The sequence below is a fragment of the Lissotriton vulgaris genome, chromosome 6 (genome assembly GCF_964263255.1).
Source record: "Lissotriton vulgaris chromosome 6, aLisVul1.2, whole genome shotgun sequence".
In the NCBI taxonomy this organism is placed as follows: Eukaryota; Metazoa; Chordata; class Amphibia; order Caudata; family Salamandridae; genus Lissotriton; species Lissotriton vulgaris.
Genome location: NC_141694.1, coordinates 1,545,704,803 through 1,545,728,819, shown reverse-complemented (window position 1 = coordinate 1,545,728,819; position 24,017 = coordinate 1,545,704,803). Strand labels below are relative to the sequence as shown.

Genomic DNA, 24,017 nt, shown 5'->3' with positions numbered 1-24,017 from the left:
TCAAAAATAAAAAATCTTTGTCACAATGAAGTTTCATGTGACTCCATCAATTAAAGCCTATAATAGATATCAAGCAGCCTTGAAACAATTGCATTTACATTTCTTTCAGGTAGCAGGCACCATGGTGAGATTGCTTGTTTGCATTACAGCTTTCTGTAGCCCTCAGTTTCACAGCACAAGGCACCCGTGCCTTTCCCTTTAGCCCGGAGACACCTCAAGTTCGCCAGCAACCTTCATTAAGTCTTTTTTTAATCAAAAGGTATGGAGACTGTTTTTGTGAAATTAACAAAAATAATGTGCATGTTGTTCCCCATCGATCCCGCCCACTCCGTTCTCTGCCATTCAGGCACACAGGCACACAGACCAGACTACACAGAGCTGGCGCATCAAAAGCTGGTAGCGTTTGATTTGGCAACCTTTGATGCGGATTAAGTAGCTCGGGATTCAGGCTATCATTGATCAACTGCCCCGCTTAACAACTCGTATCTCTTGTGTATGACAATTGGAACTTTTAATGCAGTGCTTCATGCAGTACTTCTGTCATTTCTAACCACTGTAAATAAGAAATGGTTTGTCACCCTTAGAAGGATGAAAGGCTGAGCTGGCCTTTCCGAGAATCAAACTCATGACCTGCAGAACACCTCAAAGGTTGAGCGTTTAGCTTTCTGAACAAAATTGCAGTGTTCCTTTCATTGTAATTAACAAAAGAATTTGACAACATATTTTTCATCTAAGGTTTCTACCTTTCTCCGAGACCTGATGCGGCGAATACTTTTATAAAAAAGCATTGCTAAAAGCCAAACAGTTTTGCCTTTAAAAGGTGAATGCGAATACTGACTTAATGCCCCATCAACGTTTTCGGAGTTTACCAGTTATAAAGATGAAAATAAGGGACATTTGTGCTCTTTGAGAAAAGCCACCTTACCTCTTTCTTACGCCTTGAAGTGCTTGGAAGTACTGACTAACATTTAGAATGACGTCTACACTGCCTCACTTCGTCCACAAACGAATTTATGTTTCTTTTATTTGTCTCCATGGTGGGGGGCTGGTGCGGGTTGGGGGGCTGATTCTACAAGTAAAAGGCAGAGTGGCGCTGCAGGGGCTCTAAAGCGGGGGGGCATCAAAGCCTCATTAACAAGCAATCTTGTTAATGAGGCTTTGAAAGAACTGTAAAGTACTCGGGTGAGGCTCGGGAAGCGGTCTCATCCTGGGCTGACACACATGAGGGGGGAGGGAGGGGCGAAGTGCGTCTGGTTCCTCCAGTGTGAGGTCGGTTTCGAGTGACTTTTCCGGGATGTGCTGTGTGTGCGCGCTTCACACACACCACTGCGCGCTCGGTAGAACAGAGGTGCGCGGCCGCCCAGGAGCGCACCTTCCTGGGAACAGTGCTGGTAATACTTGAACCTGGTTAGGGTTCCTCCTGTCAATCTAAAAATGGAATCCCAATCCAGGAGCTGTGAGTTATTTTGTAGATCCATCCTGCCAATGTGTAATGCCTTCCACTTTAAGGGGATTTGATAGTTGATCTTTAAGGCATTCAGGTGTCCCTGGGGAATCCCATATTGGGGCCTGAGGCACATAATAAGGGATTCCTAACTTTTTTCTAAAGAATACCCAATTCTTCAGAGCTGCCCCTAAGATCTTTAGTCTTACCTTCTTATAAAATCTGGGATCACCAAACTTATACAAGAAGTATTCATGCCCTTGAGGTTTGCCCTGTAATAGTGGCTGAAATAGCCAACCCAATGATGACGTGTCAGCTTTATCTGCCATTAATCTAAAATTTTTAAGATGAAATGAATGGCAATAATTTATTAGATCTGGTAATGCTAACCCTACTGCTTTCAGTTTTCTCCTCCGCGTTTTCCAGGAGATTCTTGGAGATTTCGAGTTCCAAATGAAAGATCCAATTTTTCCCTGTACTTTAGCTATTTCTTTGGGGCCGAAACCTAGGGTATTGAGTTAAAAAAAAAAGGTCACCTTAGGTAGGATGACCATCTTAATTACATTTGCTCTCCCAAAAATGTTCAATGGAAGACCAGACCAGCGCTGCAGAAGCCCACAGATTTCCTTATACACCCTATTAAGGTTTATTTTAGGTATCTCTATAAAATCATGTGCCAGAAGTATTCCGAGGTATCTCATCTGTGTCTTAGCTTCAGGAGATACTACTTCCTGGTTCCACTGCATGATCTCTGTTTTTTCCTTATTTATTTTATATCCCAAAATTTCACCAAAGGCTTCTGCCTGGTCAAAAAGTCGGGCGATTGTCACCTCTGAATTGGAGGTAAACATTAAAAGGTCGTCCGCATACAACGCGAATTTTAAGTCTAATTCGGCTAAGTTAAAAGGTTTAATCAATACATCAGATCTTAACTGAGTAACAAAAGGTTCAATATATAAATTAAACAATAGTGGGGAAAGGGGACACCCCTGCCTTGTGCCGCGAGATATTTGAACCCAATCTGTGAGAATACCATTAACCCGAATTTTAGCTTTAGGATTTAAATAAAGCGCTTTTATTGATGATATAAAATTTTTGGGAAACCCGAATCCGGCCAACACTTCCCACAGATATGACCAGCTGACTTGGTCAAATGCCTTAGCGGCATCGATTGCAACGATGGTCAAAGGGAGTTTCCTATCAGTGGCAAAATCTATTGCGGCGATAGCCTGGAAAGTTAATTCTTTGAGCTGCCTACCCGGCATAAACCCCTCTGATCCTTGTGAACCACAGATTTAATTACTTTGGCCAATCTCGCCGCCAAAACCCCGCGAAGATTTTATAATCCGTATTTAGTAGCGAGATTGTCCTATAAGACTCGACGATCAGGGGGTCTTTATTGGGCTTCAAGACCAATGTAACTGTAGCCTCCAACCACGTTTGAGGGATAGGCTCACCCGTTAAATATATTTTATTAAATAGAGTTGTAAGAATCGGGACAACAACATCTGAGGCTATTTGATAGACCTCTATAGGAAGCCCATCTGGGCCTGCTGCCTTTCCTTTAGCCATCTTTTCAGCTGATTATAGATCTCCCCCTCCTTTATGGCTGAACTCATAATGGCACTGTCTGCCGAGTTTAGCTGTGGTAGATTAAGCCCCCTTAGCCAATTTTCAGTTCTTTGAGTTGAAGAATCACTATTTCCAGTATATAGATTTTGCATATATAACTTAGCTTCTTCAGAGATCTGGTCATTATCATATGATATGTCCCCCGTACTATGTATTTTTAGCCCACTAATTTGATTTCTCGCCCTATCCATTCTGGCCTTCCATTCCAAGAGGCGTTCACATTTTTCTCCATAAGACAAATTCTGCAATTTGCTTGCATCCCACCTATCTTTAACAATTTTGTCCAGGTTAGCCTGATATTTAGCCTACAGCCCCTCGAGCTCTTTCTGTATGGCAACCAAATTAGCTTGCTGATCTAATGAAGCCTTCTGTAGCTGCTGTTTCTTTTGTTTTATCTTAAGTAGGGAGTCCTCCTCCGCTTTTCTCCTAGCCTTATTCCTGCCAGTCATAATAGCAGTGAAGAGTCCCCTTAAATAAGACTTAAAGGCTTCCCATACTATTTGGTCAGATGCGGTGGCACTGTTGAACCCGAAATATTCAGCTATCTGTTTTAGCACGTTATCTTTTGCATCATCTTGCAGGAGTAAAGATCTATCAAGGGTCCATCGTCTACTTTGCCCCTCCTGCGAGAATTTTATTGTTAATTCTACCATCGAGTGGTCTGATAATACAGCAGGAATGTATGAGGTAGAGACGACCGCAGGGAATGAGACTTGGTCTACGAGAAAGAAGTCAATGCGTGAGTGGTGTCTATATCTATGACTATAAAATGAGTAGTCCCTGTTTTTACCATTTTTAATCCTCCAGACATCTAATAGATTAAAATCATTCATGATGTTTTTCAGCTCTTTTTTTGATTTATGTGGTGTGGATAAGGCAGCCCTGGAAGTTCGATCCAAGTCAGTATCAAAAACTAAATTAAAATCGCCTCCCAGGATGACCGGTGCGTTCATAACAGAAAGACTGGATTTCAGGCTCAACAGGTTCTCCGGGGAATCTTGATTGGGCCCATAATATACTGCACATGCCACCTTGATATTATCTATGATCAAAGAAGCAGTCAGCCATCTACCTGAGTGATCCGTCTCATATTTCTCCACCCTAATCCCACAATTTGCCCGAATGATCATTGCCACTCCTCTGGTATTTCCACTTTGATTAGAGCAGAGCAAGTCTTGGACCCATCTTCGATTTTTAAAAGCTGCAGCTGCTTTACATTCTCGCAGCTCAAGATGGGTTTCATCCAGCAGAATGACGTGGGCCCCTGATTTACTCAGAAACTCACAGATTCTATTTAACTTCCTGCCTTCCCTCAACCCATTAACATTCCAGCTTATTATTTTAACTTTATTAGACATAGTGGTCATAAGGTAGAGGTAGACGCCTTATAAATAGCTCAGTGTCAGGCCCAATACTTTCACTGAACCAAATTCGCCTCAAGATTATTTCAAGTTTTATAGTCCTATGAGGAATACATTTTCTCTTTATCCAACCCGCTCCCCTCCCCCCTTACCACCCCCCTTGAGGAACCCCCCCTTTGGGCTTTGGCGATCATGTCGCCATTGAGAACCCTGTCCCTATCTTGGATTCTGCCACTAAATGTGTATGAACTATATAATATGCCTGTCCCCACCTAATCTAGATATCTATGCGTCGGGAAAACCTATAGCTCATTAATGCACATATGGATTCCAATGTTCCTATTAATCTACCCCTATGTGCACTAAACATCCATATAGTGTTTTTTCTTTTTTTTCCCCCCTTTTAAATTTTTTTTTATTATTTAACATGTTAGTGTTTTTTATATTTTTTTTTATTGTACTATTATACCCTTTGTGTCTCCCGGAGCTAGCACTATTAAGGGCAAAATATCTAATGTTGAGCTTCTTTCATACTGATTAGAAAGCTATCAACTTCCTGTACGGAGGTAAAATTATACGTTTTATTCCTCCACACTACCTTTAATGCTGCAGGGAATTTCATCATAACCAGTGCTCCTTGACTTCTCAGGTCTGCCATACGGCACTCTAGCTCCCACTGCCTTTGTGCCGTGACTCTACCTACGTGTGAACGGATTAAGTATTTGGAGGAGTCAATCTGGAGGGATGGATCGACGAGAGCCATGTGACTACTGAGGTTCCCCTCAGAGGCAATTAGCCGTTGGTCAAGTGTAGGGTATGAGAGAATGAAATGATTACAACTACAATGAGGCCCTGGCACCACTGTTGTTTGTCCTTACCCACTTGTCAGCAATGTCACCACGGATCCCCAGGTCAAATGGACTGAGCACCTTACACACAATGCTCAGGTGTGGCACATGTCTGCCTACTCATCCTAAACCTTCCCTGGTCTCCATAATTGACAAGAATAAGGCCCTGCTTACAGGGGTACAGAGGGACATTAAATCTACACTCTGCAGGACTTTTCTCCCGGCACCCACCCCTTCCTATGGTCCATGTACATCTGGCCCTTCTACATCTGCGGCAACCACAGGAAGGGAGGTCCTGTCAGCGGATGATTCCCTGACCCTGCCGCAGTGGACCCTGTTCCCCCCACCCTGTTGCCCGGGGCATCCAAGAAAACATCCAGGAGTATCGGATCACCAGGCACTCATCACCGACACAAGGAAGAAATGTCGGACATGATGTCCTCCTGTGTGTGCAACACATTTACTTTGTTGACTATTCCTGTACACTTTTCCCTTTATGATGGAAGGAGTATGTTGGACTTTGAACTTCGGACAGTGTGGCTCCTCCAACAATGGTTTCATCCACCAACACTGACTACTACACTTCTATGTTGTCACTATTTATCTGTATATTGTTTATTTTATTTTTTTCACAGTGTGCACTGCAGTAAATTAACTTGTCACAAAATCATTAGCTCATGTAGTATCATTCACATCTAGTAAGTTATGAAGTTTTCCCCCTGTGAATTACCAAATGTAAGTAGAAGCTACTTGTGTAAGCATGGACATGTGGAATGTCAACAATGTGCAAATGAATATCATAACCATGTCACTCCAACACAGACATACACTTGTACAGTTGCATGACCTCTTTATTCCATAGCTCCAACCATAGGCAGGTATAATGTTAAAAACGGAGCTAAATAATACATCAGTGAAATCATCTGTGTTAGTTACCACTAATGGCATGTGCAGACCTCAACAACATGGTTGGAGGGGATACATCAGACAAGGCCAACTAGAATGATCAAATGACAATTTGTTAATGGAATCACCTGGAGCCACATAAACAACCTCACAAAAGGTATCCTACATTATTGAAAAAATGAGACCAAAGCATGGCAGTACAACAGTTTCTCATCACAGGTTCTTTCCAATCCAGTCTTGCTGCATCTGGGACAAACATATGCCAGTGTTGTATACAATGATGAGACACGCCAACAGCTACATCCAGTTTAAACACATTACAGACTTAGCCAATGTGAAGGGAGACTTGCATCATTTTGCCCAACAACCACATTGAGAACATGATGGTACACATATCACAATAGGACCACCACACAACAGGGAACAAGTCCAATGGAGTATACGGAAGTTCCATCCTATCTGTGAAAGCTGGCTTAGTACTGAAGTAGTACACTCAAAGGCTGATACAGACATGCCCAGGAACAATCCATGTCCACTTTGTATTTAAAAACATGATCATATACCTGCTGATGTCACAACTCTGAAATGTCCAAATGAAGATGACAACAGACCATTACAAAGAGATTAACTAGGAAGCCATACATATGACACCAACCATTGTCAACTTATGGAGTACACAGTACATGGATAAAAAGCAACATCAACAATGTGTGCATGTGGTAAGACATTTCTCCACAAACAGACATGCACAGAGTTGGCCACAGCTGTACCTTCCTAACATGTATCCATGAACATCCTCCTCATTATATCACAACAACAGTCACTGTAACAGTCCAAGTCATGACATCTCACAGCATACTTAAAATTATGACAAGTTGTTGATTAACTCTTGACGCATGTCAAATCTTTCCTCTTCACTGCTATCATCATCATTTGGCATTTCAGGATCCTCACTCTGTGGCTCCTGCTGGTCTCCATCCTCTGCGATAAAAGGGATATTCCGTTGTAGTGCCAGGTTGTGGAGCATGCAGCAGGCTACGGTGATCTGACACACCTTACTGGGTGAATAGAGGATGGCTCCCCCAGTCCTGTCCAGATGCTGAATCTGGCCTTCAGGAGCCCAAAAGCCTGCTGCACTAGTCGCCGTATTCTTCCATGGGCCTTACTGAACCAGACTCTTGCTGGTGTTGTTGGATTCCGCAGCGGTGTCAACAACTATGGGCGGTTGGGATGCGCTGCATCTCCTAGATGGAACACAGACATATGTGCAATAATGAGTCACACATTTTCAGAAGATACGACTGACACTGCACACACAAAGGTTGGACACATTGTTCTCACCAACAAACCATGCCCTCTCCGGTAGTAGTTGTGACATCAGCTGTGGTATGATGCTGTTCCTCAGTACGAATCCTGAAGATCTGGTACAGACGTGTGAGATGTATAAATCCAGCAAACAAGCCACTTGCTAGTTGATAGAATGGAAGTGCTTCCTGTTTTTTCTAAACCTGTTCTCTAGCTTGCAGTGGTTCTAAGGCAATATGTGTGCCATCAATATCTCCAACCACATGTGAGAGCATAAAAATCCATAAAAGTCACCCTTCACATTGGCCAAATCTTCATGTCTGGCGAATTGGATGTAGCTGTCCAAGTGTCTCATCAATTGCTGAAATCACATCACATAGTATACCACTACACATAGGTTGGGACATTACACCAGATATAGCCACAGTGTACTGAAAGTAATTTGTGGCCAAGTGTTTCTCCATTGGTGTCAGCGATGTGGGATAGTTTCTTCGAGGACATAAGTGAGACTCTAACTGGTCACATAAATCTTGCATTGTCTTCCTATTGAGATTAAACTTCCTGATGACGTATTTTTCCTCCATAGTTTGAAGGTCTGACAATGGGCAGTACACTGGAGGCTGTTGTCTCCTCCCTCTGACAGGGTACCTATGTGTTGAGTGTACAGACATATGGATGTTGGTCACAGTGCCCACTCTAACATTTACCAAGACACACCCAAAGGTCATGTGACCACACATACCAGCATATGTTAGCGGAACACAGCAATTCACATCATAATTGTTTGATATACAATAGCATACATAGCAATTTCTTGGATGAGAATAGTGGAAGGTATGCCTGAAAATCATCTGAATGATACATTCCCCACATTGACCACTGATGTAGGAGATGCCATTCCAGGCGGTAGGCAGCCTAAATAAATACATTGACTTTCTAATTAAATACAAGAGTCACTAGGATGAATTGGATCAATTGCCATTACTGCAAGTTCCACCTGTCTTTCCCAATCTGGACTCCACATGTGTCTGTAACAACACTGTGCACATCATGTAAACTTCAATTGTATGGTGAACATCTTCATGCTGTGGAGTCTGCATTGCACACATAACTACTGTCACGCCGGTATACAGTGTACCGCGGTAATCGTGTGTTCATGCACAGTAATGTACAAAACTGACATTTGAGCATTGATATAGACTAAAGAATGGTGTCCTACATCAGGTGACGTGTTCCAACATATTTGTACTGGTGGAGATTCACTTAGAAGAACATTTTCTATGTGGTTTTCAACACTGACATGGTAGATGCCTGACCTTGCCAATAGCACATGTCTGTCTACATAGGAAACCGCCTATGTTGAGGCCTGACATCGCTAATGGGACATGAAGAGTCGCCATCTTATTCAAACCATGCTGTTAGCGGCTTCCCCCACAGCAGTCTCAGCCATAGGCAAACAATGGAAAATGTGACCGCCGTGGTCCAATGCTTATGGCTGTCTACACAGAAGACCACCTATGTGGCGTACGTGTTTGTTGCAGTTCGGAAATCTGTTCACTTTCCTCCAGACATTGCTGCCTACAACACCTCCTCAACGTCAGCTGCTCTTTGCCATCTCTGGGAGCTGGCATGGCATGATTTACAGTGAGCAGGGCCCCTATCTTCACTTCAGATGAGCTGGAGACCCTGGTGAATGAGGTCCTGCCTCTGTATCACCAGTTCTCTTCTCCACCCCACCGCAGATCTTCTAAGGCAAAACAAAAAACAACTAAATCTGTTTCCCTCCTACTCGTTGCTAATTTGGGATGTGGGACTACAGTTGTATTTGTTTGACAGTAATAACTGATCCATTTCCAGTGGTATCTTTGGTCAGACCGTGGGACAAGTTATGGTGTAACAGAGTACAAGGGTCAATGTTCAATGGATGTATATGTCGGATGAATTCCAATTGGGGCTGACGTTGCATTTAGTGGGATCTGCTATGGTAAGTATTGCAGCTTGACTTGGCCAATGCCCATGTCGCTCGGTTTTTTGTACTACCTGAGATGTAGGGTGGATATGTGTTTAATGTGTGAAAAGTAGGTATTTGTTTCTCCACACATGTAGTGTGTTGTATGGTCATACCTTTGGATGCACATGTACCCTTTTTAGGTCTTGCCCTGGCGAAAGCGCGCGAAGCGCATTCTCGCTGCGAGACCTATAGCATTCAGCTCTGCTTCCAAGGAGGCAAAAGGGAGACAAGAGATGGGCACGCGCAGCCTGCCGGAATCGGATCAAGTCGCGCGCGCGTTCACCATCTCCTGTCTCCCTTGAAAGCCTCTAACACACAGCCACACCCCCCTGCTTTCACACACGCACACACACACACAGAGACACACACACACGCACACACATGAGCGCACCTACACGCACACACACATGAGCACACACATACAGAGACACACACCACACCTCCCCCCTGCCCCCACACACACACACGAGCGCACACACACGAGCGCACACATACAGAGACCCCCCCCCCCGGCACCCCCAGTACAACTAACCCCACTCACCGCATCGGGACTTTTGCAGCCTCCGCGGGGCTCTCCCTCGGGCATGGGAGCCCCGTGTCACCACTGCTCCTCTCTGGGCCAGCCACTCCGGGGCGCGGGCTTCAGAAGACGGAAGTCCCGCCCCACGACAGGTTTCGGTTTCGCTCACGTCTTGTTTAACAGCTTTCTTCAATGCTTGTTTCTTCTCTAGTTCGCTGTCAGTAACTTAGCAACGGATTCTTCTCGCTTAAAACCAGATGATAAACCGGCGCGAAGAACAAGGGAGGTCGCTGACAAACTGGGCCGATCTCATCGAACAGATTGACTCTGTGCACCGCCGCGCGCCACAGCAGGGTGTGAGACATGGAACTGAATCGGAAATCAGACATTAAAGATCAAGCGATCGCCATCGATTTGTCCGTGTTGGAGTAATTTGAGGCCCCGAGTTAATCTTATTAAGGAGGGTCAGCTTCCGTTAGCCTGGCTCGTGCCTAGACATGAGTGAAAGTGCAGTAAGAAAACGGATAATACCTATATGATAATGACACCCAGCATCCACAAGTCGCACCGGCAGCAGGAACTTGCAGGGGCACAAACTTTAGCAGACATTTGCATTCTATTTTACACTTGTTGCCCTGAACGAACGTCGCAGGGCACTGCATTTCTGCTGTAGATTCGGGTCCTTCCAGGGCCGTGTATCCTTGCTTACCTTTAGTGGGAAATAGAGGGACGGCCTGGGACGCTCACCAGGAGTGGGGACACACCACTCAACCATGCATCACACACTCTGGGGCTAACAAACAACATATCCATACACGCATCACAACAGAGCCCATCAAGCCTTGGCCTACAAGCCCTTATCACAGATGCTACCAGCCAGTTCTCTGGTGCTTGTAGTAACGACTTCGGGAGGATGAAATGCTGAGCTGGCTAGAATTTAAACAGTTTATTGTCGCGTTAACCACTGATCCCAGCTGCTGCCTCTAAGCTTCCTTACATCGAAGTGACTCTGGGGCAACTGGGCCACAGAAGAAACTGGAATGATTTCAAGCAGGCTAGTTCATCAGAAAGGCTGGCGGGGCCGGCTGGTGTACAGTCAAGTCCATTTAAGGCTCTGCCAGGCTAGTGGGGTGGGACAGAGTCAGTCGCTGTGTCAGACATGTTAGCCTCTTCGAGTCTAGCAGTGAGCCAGACTCCTCACAGAGGCGTGTTTACAGTGCTAGGAAACAACAGTACAGGGGACCAGGGGAAGCACCAAGTAAAGTCAGGGCTTTAAGTGAGATACAAAAACTAAGGGGGGGGTATCTCTCAAAGGGGAGTGGTTGATATATTTAAGGGTGTGGCTTAAAAACACCTAAGCTAAGACTCTGTGCTTAGCATAGTGTTCTGCCCCACTGATGTTTTGCAGCTTCTGTCATTGCATCTAGACGTATACTACAAGTAACGTTATACCTACAAAAAGCCAGGACTATTGGCTTTCTCAATGTTTATTAGTTGCATAACATAAATAAGCAACAACTACGGCGTAGTTGTATATCATCTTGAAAATGCTTCTGTTTTGAAATTATGAGACTGTGCAAGTACTACAACGAGTCTCTTAGACGTTACATCAAATATAAGGAAGGGTGGTGTTGCTGCAGGATTAAGATTTGTTTTTCACCCTGATGGTGAGGGCAAAGAGGCTATGAAGGGTGGCACTGATGCAGAGTTAAGATTTAATTTTCACCCTGCTGGTGAGGTCATAAACAGAAAGCCCAATAGGGGCCCACTTTAGCGCCTGCTTTTTAGAACTACCAGTGCAGGACCGGGCCCACTTAAAGCTCAGAGTTCAGTCAAGTTATTCGTGGCAACGAATGCAGATCTAATAAAAGAAAACTCGAGTCTACTTCGAGGTCTATTCCAGTCACGCTGCACTGGCAACATTACACCACCAGGGGGCGCTCCACAGCTGCCATCTGTTCGCCAAAGGGCCTTTAAGGTAAAAACACATAATACTGTTTAGCTCCAAAGCTAGTCGGAATTTCAACAAACGCCCACAACAGCAAAGAGCTATTCAATATCGTAAAAGAACTCTCCACTCCTAGCTCCTGCACCAACGACATCCCGCCATCGCAAGCCCTGTGTGACACCCTCGCGGCCTTCTTCCACCGCAAGATCACCGACATCCACAACAGCTTCAACCCCCGGACGCACCATACGGACCCCGCCACGATGGACCCCTCCAAGCCCCACCGACCACGACCCTCTGACCACTTGGACCAACGTGAGCACCGAAGACATAACTAAGACCATGAGCACCACCCACTCAGGCTCCCTGTCTGACCCTCTCCCCACCACATCGCCAACACAGCCAACAGCCTCATCGCACCCCACCTGCGTAACATCATCAACCTCTCCTTCGAAACGGTGACCTTCCCGGAGAGCTGGAAGCACGCCGAGATCAACGCCCTCATGAAGAAACCCAAGGCTGACCCGAGTGACCTCAAGAACTTCCGGCCCATCTCCCTGCTTCCGTTCCCAGCAAAAGTCATGGAAAAGATCGTAAACATCCAGCTCACCCGCTACCTAGAAGACAACAGCATCCTGGACCCCTCCCAGTCAGGCTTCTGCAGCAATCACAGCACCGAGACCGCCCTCATCGCCGCCACAGACGACATCCGAATCCTACTCGACAATGGCGAGACAGCGGCCCTCATCCTCCTGGACCTCTCTGCTGCCTTCGACACCGTCTGCCACTACACACTACGCACACGCCTCTACAATGCAGGAATCCGAGACAAGGCCCTGGACTGGACCACCTCCTTCCTCACCGACAGAACCCAGAGAGTCCTCCTCCCCCGTTCCATTCCGGAACCAATAAAACCATCTGCGGCGTCCCCCAGAGATCCTCCCTCAGCCCGACGCTGTTCAATGTCTACATGCCCCCCCTCGCTCGCAATGCCAGACTACACGACCTCAACATAATTTCCTACACCAACGGCACCCAGCTGATCGTCTCCCTCACAAAGGACCCCCTCACCGCCAAATCCAACCTACACCAGAGCATGAAGGCCGTCACCGATTGGATGGAGGCATGCAGGCTCAAGCTGAATACGGACAAGACTGAGATCCTCGTCCTCGGGCCTAACCCCTCAGCGTGGGACGACTCCTGGTGGCCAGCATCACTGGAAATCCCCCCCCCGGCACCTACCAACCACGCACGCAACCTAGGAGTCATCCTCGACTCCAAGCTCAGCATGACCAACCAAGTCAACGCAGTCTCCTCCTCATGCTTCCACACCCTCCGCATGCTTCGCAAGATCTATAGATGGATCCCGATGGACACACGGAAAACCGTCACCCACGCTCTCGTCAGCAGCCGACTTGACTACGGAAACGCCCTCTACGCTGGAGCCCCGTCCAAGCTCATCAACAGACTCCAAAGAATACAGAATGCCTCAGCACGCCTGATCCTTGACGTCCCGCGCAGGGACCACATCACCCCGCACCTGAGAGACCTGCACTGGCTCCCCGTCGACAAAAGAATCACATTCAAACTCATGATCCACGCACACAAAGCACTCCACAAGACTGGCCCTGCCTATCTCAACAAAAGGCTCGCCTTCCACGTACCCTCTAGGAAACTCCGCTCCGCCGACCTGTCCCTGGCCGCCGTCCGGCGCATCCACAGAACCACTTCCGGGGGCAGATCATTCTCCCTCCCACCGCGCCGCCAAGTCCTGGAATGCCCTCCCCCTCCACCTACGACAGACCGCAGACCTCCCGGCCTTCAGAAGACTTCTCAAGACCTGGCTCTTCGACCACTAGCGGCAGCTGCCCCCCTCACCCCCAGCGCCTTGAGACCCTAGCGGGTAAGTAGCGTGCTTTACAAATCCCTTGATTGATTGAACAAAAAGCCTTATCTCGAATAGTGGAAATGATACTTTTGCTCGTCAACAATATATTCTCGTCCCTACCTTTAAAATCAGAGAATTAAATACTCCTGCATAAGCATGTCATTTCAGGTGGTTGCGTCTCTAACATTTCCGGGGTGAACGTCATTACTCTTTGTATATTTCGTGTTTACTTACGCTCTCTCTGCACTGTGAGGACATTTGTGTGGAGACAGCGAGCTCACGCGTGTGGGCCATGTCCATGGCATTTGCATGAATGAATGCATGAGGTTTGCTTCCAGGCGCTGAACTGCAGAGCAAGGCGCTCAGGTGGTTTTAAGGGGCACAGTCGCACAGACCTAGCCTGGGGAGCTAGGCCTATGCATAGCAGCAGATGCTCTTTGCTACTCGGTGCAAGTGAGACTAACACAGCAGGGGACGGGCGGAGTGGCCCCAGATGGGGAACGGGCAGGTGAGAGGGTAACTCTGCATGGGGGACACATATATTACCCACTCCTTGAGGGGAGGGGTGCTCTAACCCACGATAGGCATGTCGCTGGCCACCACAGGCGGTGGGTTTAATAAATACGTCGTTGATTGGCAGTGCCCGGGGCGCTGCTGGACAATTCTTGAATCAGAGATCTTAAACCCCCACCGACGCCGCTCCTCAGATAATCTCACAGGGAAAACGCTGCTCCCAAACATTAGTAAACTACAGTTGCACTACTGTGTCATTACACATTTGTGGATGTCCAGGGTCAGACCCTCAATATTGTGCATGCCACCATTATCCACTTGGCTTCTCGATTGCTCCAAAGCCGTGAAAATTAAGGTCACACTGTGCTTCGCCACACTGTCACCTTATGAGCGCTTTACATATCACCAGTTACGTTACATGAGGAGACACATTCATTTTAGGCATGGGAAGATTAAGTGATTTGCCCAGAATCACAGGGGGTTTTTGGCGTTGTTACCGAGACTCGAACCCAGATCCCCAGGGCCGAGGTCGAGCGCCCTAGCCACCTTCTCATCTTCACCAACACTAATGCAGGACTAGACGGGTGCTAGGACAGTTGAACAAGGTAACTGGTAACTAGACATATGGTTCCTGGTCGATGGATGTCGTTTCTGTTGACCTGACACGTGGTTCATGGTCCATGGATAGGTTGGCTTCCAACTGGAGGTTTTGTTCCTGGAAACAGGGTGGGTGGTAACTCGATGTGAGGTTCCTGGTCAGTGTATGCACTGACTACTCATTAGACTTGTGATTCCTGGTCGAAGGACGAGGTGGCTGGTTATTCTACTTCTGTAGTTCCTGGTCCATGGACAGACTGACTGGTTACTAGATGTGTAGTTCATGAACAGACTGGCTGGTTACTGGATATGTGGTTCCTGATCAATGCATGAGGTGGCTGGCAACTAGACGTGTTCCCTGCGCAGTGGATGGAAGAGTCACTCACTCTATCTATCGCCCTCACGCGACCTATCTATCGTCCTCACTCGACCTATCTATCGCCCTCACTCAATCTATCTTTCACACTCACTCAATCTATCTATTGCCCTCACTATTTATCTATTGCCCTCACTCTATCTATCTATTGCCCTCACTCTATATATCTATCGCCCTCACTCTATCTATCTATCTATCGCCCTCACTCTATCTATCTATCTATCTATCTATCTATCTATCTATCTATCTATCTATCTATCGCCATCACTCTATCGCCCTCACTCTATCTATCTATTGCCCTCACTCTATGTATCTATTGCCCTCACTCTATCTATCACACTCACTCTATCTATTGTCCTCACTCTATCTATCCCCGTCACACTATCTATCTATCTATCTATCTATCTATCTATCTATCTATCTATCTATCTATCTATCTATCTATCTATCTATCTATCTATCTATCGCCCTCAATCTATCTATATATCTATCGCATCACCACAGCATCACTCAGGGACACCACAGCATCACTCAGGGACACCACAGCATCACTCAGGGGCACCACAGCATCACTATGCGCTACCACAGCATTACTGAACGACACAGCATCCCTCTAACAGTCTAGGATGCTCCTTTTCAGGTTAAATGTGGTGCTGAAACCTTTACAAAATGTAAAGGTGGAGGGACATCATGTGAGGAGTTGGGCTGCATCTGTGCCTACCACATGAACTAATTGGTCCAGTTACTAAACCACTTTTGATTTCACCCTAAGCTTTTTAGTGAACCAATCGAAGCACTCAATTATCCTTAGTCAGAATTCACAGATTGTGTTGGCCCTCCTGTACATTCGGATGGCAAATGCTTTCCATTCCACAGCGAAGGCTCTGGCTATAAAGCTACAATTTTGCACCTTCTACTAAAAAGCTTGTTTCGAAGCCTGTTAGATGTTACATCATACCAAATTTATATACTGACCTCCGCCTAGCTTTGCATGGGAAGTGCAGCTGATGCTCTCTTGCAGTCGAAAGTGAGAATGTCAGTTCGCCTCAGTTCTACCCATTTCGGCAATGTAGTACTCCCTTTTACTCTGTCGAGCACCAGAGATGCATTACACACAGGTTTTTTTCTACCTTATGGATTTGTTAGTCCACCTCTGTATTGTTTGGCAAGTTACTTGTAAAAAAACTTGAGGTCCACAAAATATTTTAGAGCTTAAGTCAATTATATTAAAGACTTATTTGCAATTTGTTCATTTTTATTGTTAGCATCAATTTTGAATTAGTCAAGACGTTTTTATAATGTATGCTTTCCTAAACTGTTTCCAGGACTCGCCTTTCACAAATGCAGGAATGGGGTCCAACCTGAACCTTCTGGGCGACATAGAATGTGATGCAAGTATAATGGATGGCAATTCCTTAAATTTTGGAGCTGTTGGTGCACTGAGTGGTATGTTATATAAACGTTGATCGTTTAATGTATATTTGTTGCTTGTATGCAGTTGTGTGACGCTGGAGTAAAATATCAGTGAGCCCTAGTTAATCATTGTCGAATGCATTCTCTTCCTGGGCACCGGTTATTGGTGAAAACTCAACAATTTTCTCAGTCAAAACGTATGCAGTACCAGTTTGACCAATACACTCAATAAAGTGTTGATGAACTAAAGCATTATTCATGAACTGTTTTTAACACAAAAATACTGTTTAGTTGAAATGCATGAGGAATTCGATCCTATGCGGATAAATACAATTTATTCCTGGCTTTTTAATGTCAATCTATGCCGCTGCAAATTATTTTATAATTCAGACACTGAGGTAAGATGAGAAAGCACACTGACCTATTAAGGGTAAAACTGTGATGCAAGTCCACCATAATAGGTTGGTGAATAGATCTTTTTATTGACATTCAGTTAGGCAAAACCAAAAGAAATAAACATATCCTTTACATAATATAAATAATGTATTTATTAATTTCAGGAAGAAAGAACAAACAATAAATGAGATGGTTGCTCTAAAATGTATCTTGGCATAGAGTGCATATATCTTTTAAATTGATAAGTGTCTATCTGAATCTTTACCAACAGTTTAGTGCCAGTCACTACACATGTATGTAGTCTGCTAGGTAGCTGGATTAGTTCTTGATGGTCTTTGGCTATTTCTTAGAGTTATTTGGGTTCAGGTGTGACCTGATGTAGGTCTTATAGATGTGTGTGTATGGGCCTCCTGATATCATGGAGCTGAGAAGAGGAAAGTTGGATGGCTGAGTATGTTGTTACTGTGTTGTCCCGCAGATGGTCACTTGCTCTAGGGGCAGGGCGTTTGAGGCAGGCCATAGAGACTACATTTGATCGGCAAAATTAATAAGGATTTCTTTAGACTATTCCATTTGATGAGGTCTGCAGTGTCCCCTATAAGTGCTGTTTGGGAACAACGTTGAACTCAAACAAATTGTCAAATATTGCAGTTCTGAAATTATGTGTGTTGGCACAGTGCCATGCCATAGAATTAACACATCTGTGGTAAAACAACCAACTATATCTTTTGCTTATTTTCATAGAGTAGTTTGTGGTGAATACAGTGGACATCAATGGCTTCAGAAAAAATCTCTTCCCTCCACCGGACCTTCTCCGATAATGAGCACTTTAAGTTAGGCTATCTTATCAACGATCTCCACATTTGCATTAAATTAATGACACACTGTATTCACACTCTCCTTTCATGAAGCATGTTATTACGCCATGCCTTGGTTCTAACCAGGTAATGACTGCCTTGCAGGAGTATAGCTTTTGGGCCCTGTCAAGCCTAGTAAGAGAAGGCTCCTGATGCACATCCTCAGTTACATTTTCCCATAGATCTCCAACAATACATTTTCAGCTTCAGCATCAATTTTTTAGCCTTTTTCTTTATTGTTCCCACTTATGTCCAAAATGTTGAAAGTACCAGACAATTCCAGGCGGTATGCACCAGCATTCCCTCCTCCACATCCCACTTCTCTTACATTGAGGAGTCACCCCACCTCACCTCGTACGCCCTGGGTATTGTGTAATATGCTCTGTGGGGCCATTCCTTAAGCATAAAAGAAGATCTTTTAAATCAACATCTCCCTGCGATATATTAATGCTTGCCACCATTTTTTTAGTAGAAGGGCTGTGTCGCCCCCCCCCCCCCCCCCCCAACCCTTATTTTAGTATTTTTGGGATCCTTGGGGACCACATATCCAAGGGCCTGACACTAGGGTTTGACCATGTAGTTACGGACTGTTTCTGTCTGATACGATAGCCCAACTAACACTATTGTTAGACTCAACTTCTGCTCTGGCCTCAAGAAAGATTCTGTATAGAATCAAAACTAGTCTGACTGCTCCCTTCAAGTGTTTACTGAGCCAAATAAAGCACAGCTATTAAGATCTGCTGAGAAATCCCTCTGCATGGAACACATGCCACCTACCTCTCAATAAGACAAAACAAATACCCACAAGATGTTTCAGTATGGCCATTTTCATGAAGAGAAATAGATGAGGCACAGAAGGTTAAAAAGCGCCTTCCAGGGTTCCCTTTCTAGGTGTAAAAAGACACGGGCGCAGGTGTGAAGCCTCAAGATGTTTGGAAGAATGATCTGATAGAGACATCTACCCACAGATTCCTTACCTTTGAATTTCCCAAGCGACAGACTGGATCCAGAAGATTTTTCTGTTAGCAATACACCTGTAGGTGGCATTGGTCATCACTGTGTGACATCATCTGCACCGTCTGTGCCATTGTGACATCTGTGGCACCTATATAGACACCACCTCGGCACTCTCATGTCAGTACTTTTTTGTCCGCAACAGAACCCTTAGGTCCTAGGTCGGTTCCTCAGCCTTATTCTGAAGTGCTAGGAATGGAAAATGATGGGAGGGATCGCTGGACCCTTTACTAGGTCAGCCTCATCACGACATGAACTGGAATGAAAATTGGGTGAGAACCGCAGACTGGCTACCTCTAAGGATTCTGGCCTGCTTTCTCCCCCTTCTGTGACCACAAAGGAGGAAGCATTATACACAATGGTGGTGCAAAGGGCAGCCAAGGTCCTAGACCTTCAGCTCCCTTCCGAGTCAGTCAAGACGAATATCTTGACAGAGGTCTTACAGCCAGGTATCTTCTCCTCGGAGCCCTTGCTGCCCTTCAACGAGGCCTTAACTGATGTCTTACTGGGAACCTGGTCCAAGCCCAACACAGGGGCTCCTGTGAGTAGGACAATCACCCATCACCATCCCCTGCACCAGCAACCCAAGTTTCCTCAACAACCACCGTACCTCGGAAGGTTTGGTGGTCCAAACCTCTACCTCCCACAGTGCATTCCCTTCCGCACCCCCCGGACAGGGAATCCAAGAGGCGGAACGGTTGGGGTAAGAAATGTTTCGCTTCCGCTACCCTTGTGTTGCGTTCGGTGCACACTGCAAACCTACTGGCCCGTTACTCCCACTGGGAAAGAGTTGCGTAAGTGCTGCCACAGGTCCTGAAGGACGCCTGGGCCATCCTCTCTCAAGCACTATCAAATGGTAGATGTGCAGCAAAGTTTGCCAATTGTTGTGGTCTCAACCTGACTGACTCGGTGAGCAGAGCTATTTAATCGACAGTGGTTGAGAACTTCTGGATTTTTATGGGATGTCCAGGTCACTCTCCTGGACATGCCCTTTGATGCCACCTGTCTCTTCAGAGACCAGACCAACATGACGATGGATCCCTTTAAGGACTCATGGCCTATGGCCAAGTCCTTAGGCCTCTCATTGGCCACACGGCCCCCATCTGCCTTTTGCCCCATTTGTGGCTACGGAAATGGCTTTCAGCGGTGCCACCCAAACTCCTGCCACAAGACCACGCAAGTTCAACAGCCTCTGTGTGGCCGTGGGTGCAGCTCGTTCTGACCCCATGGGTCTGGGGGCCAGAGGTTGAGTCTGAACCCCCCTCCCCCTGCAGCCTCAGCCTGCAAACCTTCCTCGTCCATCCCTTCCAGATCATGGGTGGCCAGTTGGTGGCAGGATCAGCCATCACCTCTAGAACTGACAGGACATCACTTTGATAGGTGAGTTATCCAGATAGTCCAAAGGGGATACTTCTTCCCCTTCAACACTACCTCTTCCTCCATGCCTCCATCTTCTGACCGGCTGACGGAGGATCACCTGGCTTTGCTTTAGGAATGACTCTCTTTGCCAAGGGAACCATAGAGAGGGTTCCGGTGCCGGAAGTAGGCTGTGGTTGTTATTCCTGCTACTTTCTGGTTCCAAAAAAGGACTAGGGCTTTCGTCCTATCCTAGATCTCCGCGTCCTCAACTATTTCCTCAAAAAGGAAATGTTCGAGATGCTCACTCTGGCTCAGGTCTTGTCTGCCCTTAACCCAGGAGACTGGATGGTAGTGTTGAACTTACAGGATGCCTATTTTCACATTCCCATCCTGCCTGATTATCGGCGCTGTCAGTGGTTTATGGTAGGCTACTAGCACTTTCAGTTCACCATGCTCCTCTTTGGCCTTACCAGCGCCACTCTGGTGTTTTTAAAGCAGTGGCAGTGGTCGCAGCTCAACTGTGCAGTTCAGGGGTGACAGTCTGTCCCGGTCTGGACGACTGGCTGTTGAAGGCCGGCTCACCCCAGGCTGTCATCTCCCACCACCAGACTACAGGGAACCTCCTGCATTTGCTGTGGTTCACTATCAACGTGCCAAAGTCACACCTTACTCCCTCTCAGATGCTCCCTTTCATCGAAGCAGTTCTGGATGCAGTGCAGTTTCAGGCCTATCCTCCCAACTGGCGAGTCCAGGATATTCAGGCTATGATACCGATGTTTCAGTCTCTATCCTGGGTTTGGGTGAGAGTGACTCTGAGACTGCTGGGCCTCATGGCCTCCTGTGTCTTGCTAGTGACACAAGCCAGATGGCATATGCAGGCTCTGCAGTGGCGCAGCATCAGAGTAATCTCTCAGACATGGTTTAGATCTCAGAGGGAACTGCACGGGACCTGCAGTGGTGGCTAACCAACATCGAATGGGTCATAGGCAGATCCCTCTCCCTTCCCCAACCAGACCACACAGTAGTGTTAGATGTGTCACTCCTGGGATGGGGCTTCCATCTGGGAGAGGTGGAGATCAGAGGACACGTACGCCACATCAACTTGCTGGAGCCCTAAGTGATTTGAAGCCTATCTTCCTTCGATCAGGAGAAAGCTGGTTTAAGTTTTCACGGACTTGAAAAAGCTTTAAACATTTCCATTAAGTGAAGCCTATCTGTTCTCTGCATGAATGACCAGGGTTGTGCTCTGGTTTGAATTATTTAATCCTTTGAATGGACTTAATCGGACAGTGACTTTATTACATATGGTGAACACCAATCCACTCCAACTAATAAACCAATTCCTTACAGTTGGTCATTTTTATATAGGTTTTTTCAATATAAATGAACATAAGCGGCAACACATGAGTATGAATGCAACTAACTGATACTAGCCAATTAGCAGGTAAAGGATCTTTTTGGAAGAAATAATGTAGAAACACATTGAAGAACTAATACTAAAGGCACAGACAAGCTCAGACTCCTATATTTTCAAAAATTCTTGCTTCCTTCTGCCAGTCTTCAAAATTAAGCTATGCTTCATGCACAGTGCAGGAAATGTGCATTTTCACAACGCTCAATAAAATGGCTGCTGTGCTTAGAAATGCATGCAACATAGCTGACAAGTTAGAATTGTAGTGGTCTGTAGGCTGGTATGAAAACGACATAGCAATTCAGTCATAAAATGTAACGGTACAAGTTAAGAAATACATGACCATTAGCATTTTTGCAATACATGTAGTGGTATTAAGGCCCAGATACAGATCTACTTTATCAATCCCTTTCACAGTGTCCAGAGCTAGACCTGCTGTATACAATCAAAGATCAAACTGGCCATTGGCATTAGTGAAAAGCGATCGTTTTGGATGACGTGTAGTGCTAGAGTGCTAGGGTCTGATGTTTCATTGGTATGTTGGTGTGTGCAGTGGTGGCTTAGTGCACTCGGACCTTTGTGGACGTAAAGGGGATAGGCTGCAGTCCGCTGTCCTGGTTGGAAGCTGTCTCAACCAGCAGTTTCTGGCTCGGTCTCCAATTGTAGCAGTTCGGATCATGAGCACCTCTTTCATGTTGTGCAATAGGTGATACTCATAGGTTATCAATAATCTTCCATCATGTTCTGTCTGACACATCTCCTTTTGGTCGATTGTGGCAGCTTTGTTAGATCGTTGGCCCTTGCCGGGACAGAGTGGGACACCACATTCTGCAGATGGTGAGGTCAGTTTGCTCCAGAAGGGCTTGTGAAGTTGCTTTTTGTTTTGCATTGGGTCACTGGATAATTCAAGAATGCAAAACCCCATGAATCGTCCTATTTCAACATATGAGCTGGCGTCTCATTGGCCTACCGTGTAACTTCTTCCACGTTTCTACATGTTGCTACAATCTGTGAATAGTGGTTGCCCACGGGTACACAGGGGACAGCTGACTGTCCGAGCAGGCAGCAAACAGTAAGGCTGGGAATGCTGTTTATGCAGGGCTCCGGGAGCCGAATGGCAAGCTCATGTTTTAAGTATCAGAGAGCCTTTGCATTTCTTGTTTATTAATTCTTGTTATTCTCTAGCAGATCCATGTAATTGGAAATGACTTTTGTATTCCTTCCAATGACATCCATGCAGCCTCGTCTCACAACTGTTCACTCATCCATTCGCCCAGTTATGTCCACACATCTTTCTAGTTGCAAGTTATAGACCAACACACTCATCTTTTGATCCTTTCATTCACCCACCTTCCCATACCTGTGCTTTGATCCTAACAAACACTCATCCTTCCTCATCCAAGCACATATCCATTCATCTACTGTACCCATATGTGTGTTGCATGACATCATGCGATACGTGTGTGTGTGTACAGTTGCATCGTGGTGTGGTGTTGTGAATGTATGTGTGCCCCTTTGGATCCCTGTCACTGTTTTGTGTTAGTCCATCAAACCTATCTATCACACAACACCATACGCCGTTAGAAAAAAGAAAGAAGCTATAATCCGAAAAAAAGCCAGAGGTGTTGGTTAGTGCCAATTTGTAGGAATTGGAAGTTGAAATATCCTAATGTCCACAGACTAGGATCATCAATGTCTTTTGGGCTATTGCCTGTCGCTCTCCGGGCACGTGACTACCATACATGCGACTAAAAGAGCTGCGCGTTCAGAGTCAAAGCCATTCTTTCATTTTCAAAGCCAGAGGCGCCAATGTAACCTTCTATAATGCATGCTGGGTCAAATGGCTTCTGTTGATTATTTTGTTCTTTTTGTTCATATGTAGTGTTTTCTTTTGGTTAAATGCACATTATCGATTTACTTTATTTGCCTTTTCTTTTCTGCCTGTTCTTTTTCACAGGAATCAAGAACCCCGTTTGTGCTGCTAATCGGTTACTGTGTGAGGGGCAAAAAGGAAAACTCTCTGCTGGCAGAATTCCTCCTTGGTAATTGCTTGGATATGCTGGATTTTCCTGTTTCTTTTGGGTTTTAATGCGTGCAAGCTTTAAAAGTTATTCTTGTCCAAAGACTGCTGATGCTGTTTGTTACACATCAGCCTTCGCGTGCCTCTGAGGGCAAGATGTGCTTTGTTCTCGATTTTTAGAACAGCTTGTGCACTTTG

The 24,017-nt window shown here is 45.8% G+C and overlaps 1 protein-coding gene across 2 annotated transcripts in view; it reads left to right on the top strand.

Annotated features, from left to right (window-relative positions):
• Positions 1-24,017, top strand: part of TASP1 (taspase 1) — an 834,089-nt gene that overhangs the window by 267,426 nt on the left and 542,646 nt on the right. For both annotated transcript variants that reach the window (XM_086927723.1, XM_086927724.1), the window contains exons 5-6: positions 16,675-16,795; positions 23,757-23,841. In XM_086927723.1, the coding sequence (XP_086783849.1) occupies positions 16,675-16,795; positions 23,757-23,841 (206 nt within the window). The remainder of the gene's footprint in view (positions 1-16,674; positions 16,796-23,756; positions 23,842-24,017) is intronic.